General features: G+C 62.4%; 1 protein-coding gene across 1 annotated transcript; it reads right to left on the bottom strand.

The window, feature by feature from the left end:
• Window positions 1-2,022: 2,022 nt before the first annotated feature.
• GSX1 (GS homeobox 1) lies at window positions 2,023-3,220 on the bottom strand (the record flags this gene model as incomplete). Its single annotated transcript, XM_082278038.1, has 2 exons — window positions 2,023-2,378; window positions 2,833-3,220. 2 exons carry the CDS (start codon window positions 3,218-3,220, stop codon window positions 2,023-2,025), a joined length of 744 nt encoding a protein of 247 aa, XP_082134164.1.
• Window positions 3,221-4,847: the final 1,627 nt, after the last annotated feature.

The raw sequence follows: 4,847 nt of genomic DNA, 5'->3' as shown, positions 1-4,847 counted from the left end.
CTTCATAATGCTGCTGCCTAGTGTCACCAGGTCCTTGCAGCTTCCAGAGAGGGGAACACAAATCAGGCCAGTCACAGCAGGGTGAGAGTACTGCCTTGTGCCTGTCCTGCACTGTCATGTCTAATGGTTTCCTCCCACCTCACATCATGCTGACTGTCCAGAGAGGTCCACAGTGTGCCATGGGCTTCAGGGTCATCCATGGGATGGAGTTGCAGGAACCTGTAGATCTCCTGGACCCACAGCTGTACAACGGGACCTGGGAAGGCTGAAGGGTGACATATTTGTTTTATGGACAGGACTTTATGTTGTCCCAGCCGTGGCTATTTTACCTCTGCCTTTATCCTTGGTGCCTCAGGATCTCAAACCCACAGCTTCCCACACCAACTTCAGCCTGTGTGAGGAGCTGCATTGACCTTCTCCCCGGGGATTTTCCATGAGGGACAACATCTCCTTTCCTTGCTCTTCCCGGTGCATGTTCCGGACATGCCCTGGGATGAAAATCAGGTCCCGTCCAGGTACGGGCAGGAACCGACAGTAGCCCAGGGACCCAAGCACATTTTCCGGATTGCAGGGCATGAAACCCGCCTTGCCAGGCGGTGCAGCTCTGCGGGCAGAGTCAAGGCATCGGCTGCCGATGCAGGGACTGCCGCTGCACCCACCGATAATCGTCCCCGTGAGCCTGAACGGAGCGGGAGTCCCGGCACAAGGGGCCTTTTCCCGCACGAACGGAGCGGCGGCGGGAGCGCCGGGCTCTGGGGGTCCCGCACCCGAGGAGATTGATGCCAGTCCGACCCCGCGCCACCGCGTGTGGCACCCCCGGGGCTGTGGGACCTCTCGGCTGCTTCCGACGGGGCTCCCAGCGAGCCGCCGGGACGAGTCACCGCGCGTAAAAAGCGGCAGAACGCTGCCGGGAGCGGGACTGCTGGAACCCGGTGGTCGTGAGGGAGGGAGCCCCAGCAGGGCCGACCCCGGCACCAGCCCCGGAAAGGTTAACGGGAGCCTTCCTGGCTGGCTACGGCGGGCACCGGGAGAAAGGAGCCGAGTCCCGCCGTCAGCCTGGTGTTTATATTGACCTACAGCCGTAAGCAGACTTGCGGCTGGGATGGGAATGAAAGGTGTTCAGCCCAGCCTCTGCCGGGCCCCATCTTTAGCTTCGCGGGGAGGACCGAGAGAGCCCCCGCGACCGAAGGCAGGGGTCCCCCGCACCCCGTACCTTCAGCTCGACACGGAGAAAGGAAGACTCCCCGTCATCTGCGCTGGCCGGGGCGGGCGAGTCCCGGTGCCGAGCTGCGGCGGAGAGGGTTGGAGAGCGACGGTGCTCCCAGCGCACTCCCGCGGGAGCCGAGTGCCTGCTTTCTACGCGAAGGGAAGGAAATAAACCACCAACGAGCTTTTATTGTTATCATAATCATTATTATCATTGCCATCATCGTTTCTCTGCACATAAATAAATAAATAAATATCTCCCGCGGGGAGGGAGTGGGACGGAACGGTACAACCACAGCTGCGCGCCCGGCAGCGACGGAACCAAAACAAAACCGAGAACAATTTTGGAAAGGAAAAAAGAAAAAAATAGGAAAAGGTAATAACTCAAACAGCCTTCAACCCTCCCCGTCCGTCCGCCCGCTTTTGGGCACCGCCAAGTTATCCGAGGGAGCCCGGGATAGCATCCCTCCAGGCGGGCGCACCGGCCGTCGCCGCGCAGCATCCGCGCCCGCCTCGGTGCGCGGGGAGTTCTGCGAGGAGCTTTCCGGGCTCGGGGCGGTGTCTGAGGGGAAAAAAGTGAGAGAGCACTATGGGGGTACGCCTGGGGTCCTAGGGAGGGGTTTATTTACAACAGGGTGCCGGGACACCCGTCCCCCTGGGCGGGGGTCTAGAAAGGCGAGAATGTCCTTCGTAAATTACACAAATTATACAAAACGGTATAAAATCCTTCGGCTTCATGTCAGCACCGGGGCAGGCAGGACTCCCTCCCCTGCTTTCGCCACAGTTCCTGCGGAGCCGGGGTGGACGTGCGGGTGGCTAGGGGGTGACTGCGAGACCTCTGTCGTCCTTCCCCGAGGAGGACGGAGACATGCGCAAGTCCTCGTCGTCCTCCGAGCACTTAGTGGTAGAAAGGGACGAGCATTTGCAGCTGTGACCGCCCCCCCCGCCCCGGTGGGAGCTACTTTTGCCTTCTTTCTTGTGCTTGACCCGTCGGTTCTGGAACCAGATCTTCACCTGCTTCTCGGAGAGGTTCAGGTAGGTGGCGATCTCGATTCGCCGCAGCCGGGAGAGGTACATGTTGGAGGCGAACTCCCTCTCCAGCTCCAGGAGCTGCGTGCTGGTGAATGCGGTGCGCATCCGCTTGCTACTGGGCAGCTGGCTGGACGTGCTGTCTGGGAATGGAGAGGAGCGCACCGTCAGGACCTGCCGGACCCTCCGCCGCCCGCCCCGCAACGCAGGGCATTCGCCGTTCCCTCTGAGCCCTCCTTGCCGCCCACTCTGCGGGTCCGCAGCCCTTCCTCCTCCCCGGGGGCCCTGAGACTCAGCAAGCGGCTGGCAGGCTGGAGTCCGGGCTCACAAGGGTACCGCGGCCGCCTCTTCTCGTACGCACAGCCTGGGTCGGAGGCTCGGCGGGCAGCACGGGGGCTTCTCCTGCGCATCGTCCGGGGGGCACCGACAGAGAGAAGTGCCGGGACTCCCCGTCCAGCCTCCGTGCGGTGGGCAGGCACCCCCCTCCCCTCCCCAGGTGTCTTCGGCAGGGTCCCCCGGGATCCCCATCACCTCCCCGCAGCGCCCACCGCTGTCACGCAGGCATGCACCCCCGCTTCCAGCCCCTGCCCGCCTTACCCACGGAGATGCAGTGGAACTGCCGGGGGTCGGGCAGCGGGTAGGCGCCCTGGTAGAGCGCCGGTGCGTGCCCGACGCTAACGGCGGAGACGGAGTGCTGCTGGCGGGCCAGGGGCGAGTGGCAGTACTGGGAGCCGAAGGGAGGGAAGGAGGCCTTGATGAGTGGGATAGCGGGCGGCGGCGGGTGCAGCTGGGAGGCGGTGACACAGAGCGGGCAGACGCAGAGCAGCCCTGCCTTGCGAGCGTGGCAGGCGCCGGCCGGCAGCCCGGGCAGAGGGTGCGAGGGGTGCACGGCGTAGGGGAAGAGCGGCGGCGGAGGGCTGCCCTCCCCCTTCTTCTCGCCCGCCTCCCGCAGCACCAGCGAGTCCACCAGGAAGGAGCGCGGCATTGCCCCGCGCAGCCCCCGCGCAGCGCCCCGCGCAGCGCCCGCGCGGCGCCGCTGGCCAGCCCGAGTGGTGCTGAACGGCGCCCGCCGCCCGCTTAAATAGCGCCCGCGCCATGTGATGGCGGCGCCGGGCGCTCAATGGGCTTTCTGTGGCTCTTCTCTTGGCATTCACGCCGCACGCTCCCTCATTATTTCCCTTGTTAACTAAATGAACTGCATAATGTACTCTATTCTTGTCGACCCCACCCACGCCGTAGCAGGCGGCCTCTCCCCTCCTCTCCCTTTGGCGGGGTTATTTTCTCATTCTCTCGCGATTTAATATTCTTTTCTTTCTCTTTATCGCTCTCCTTCGCTTTCAGCCCAGCTTTCAGCCCGCTCCCACTTGTTTATTTTGCCGGCTGCAGCCGCGGTCTCCGCCGGCGCCAGCTTCCCCTGCCAGTCCCCGTGCCTTTCCCACCTGTGGCACCAGGTCGGTCCCCCTGTGCCGACGGCCTCTCTTCTCTCCCCTTGCCTCCAGGATGCCTCGTCCCCACTACCTCGCCCGCCGCCTTCCCCAGCCCCGCGTCTTTGTTCTCAGCCTGGGTCCGGGACCTGCCACTTGTCGCTGTCTCCGCCGTCGGGCGAAACCCCCGGTCACAGAGATGTGCCAGCCGGTGCTTCACCGGCAAGGACATCCGCACGGCGTCTGCGTGGGCGTGGGCGCCCGGGCATAGCTAACGGGTTCGGAGCGCCACAAGCATCGCGGCTGCCCTGGTGCGGGTATAGAAAACCCGACACGCAGACACTGCTCTGTGCCGGTGGCACCCGCGGAGGGAGAAGAGGTGATCGGCACATTCCGCATGTCTTTACACCAGGTCCCTGTGCCCAGTCCCAGCGGTAACACCTGCCATGGCACCATGGCACCCCACGTGCGGCGGCCCCGGCCCCGGCCGCCACCAAGCCGCGCTAGCCCGACCCCGCATCGCCGCGCACAAGCGCGCCGGGAAGTCCCCGGGGCTGCGGTGACGGCAGGGAAACGGCTTACTTTTCTCGAGCGATGAGATTTAACTTAAACACTGCGGCGGTGTCTGGATGTCTTAGCACAGGGATCTGCTAAGTTCACAGCGGTCCCCAAAGCGAGTGCGCGTTCGTCGGAGCTGAGGCGCACCGGCGCTACCCCGTGCAGCGGCTCCCCGCGTCCCGCTCCCTGGAGATTGTTGATTTAGTAGGTGAATAAGGAACGCTAACAAATAATAAGAAAAGAAAATTCGCGGGGCTACATATTCTGCCCCGATTTTCCCATTTAATATACAGGGAACAAAAAGACAGACGCACCCGCCGACCCCTGTCAAAACGTGGGGAGATTGCTCCCCTACAGTAACCTCCCCGTCTCGAAACCAAACGGACTTTTTTAAAAAGGGGGGGAGAAAAGGGGAAAAGGAAGTAAAAGCCTTGAAAGCGGTGTACTCCGTGTCTCCGGGCTATGCAGACGTTATTTTCCCTGCGGTCACATTTCTCACTGTAATCCACGGGAGTTTTGCCGAGATACTGTTGATGCCTGAGCCTAAAAATGTACTGATGTGCACAAGTGAACGGCGAAAATTACGAACAAAAACGAATGTTAATAAGAACTCAGTCCCGCAAAGATATA

The sequence above is a fragment of the Coloeus monedula genome, assembly GCF_965178545.1.
Source record: "Coloeus monedula genome assembly, chromosome: 3".
In the NCBI taxonomy this organism is placed as follows: Eukaryota; Metazoa; Chordata; class Aves; order Passeriformes; family Corvidae; genus Coloeus; species Coloeus monedula.
The sequence above is the reverse complement of the archived record's forward strand: the minus strand, read 5'-3'. Positions and strand labels throughout refer to the sequence as shown.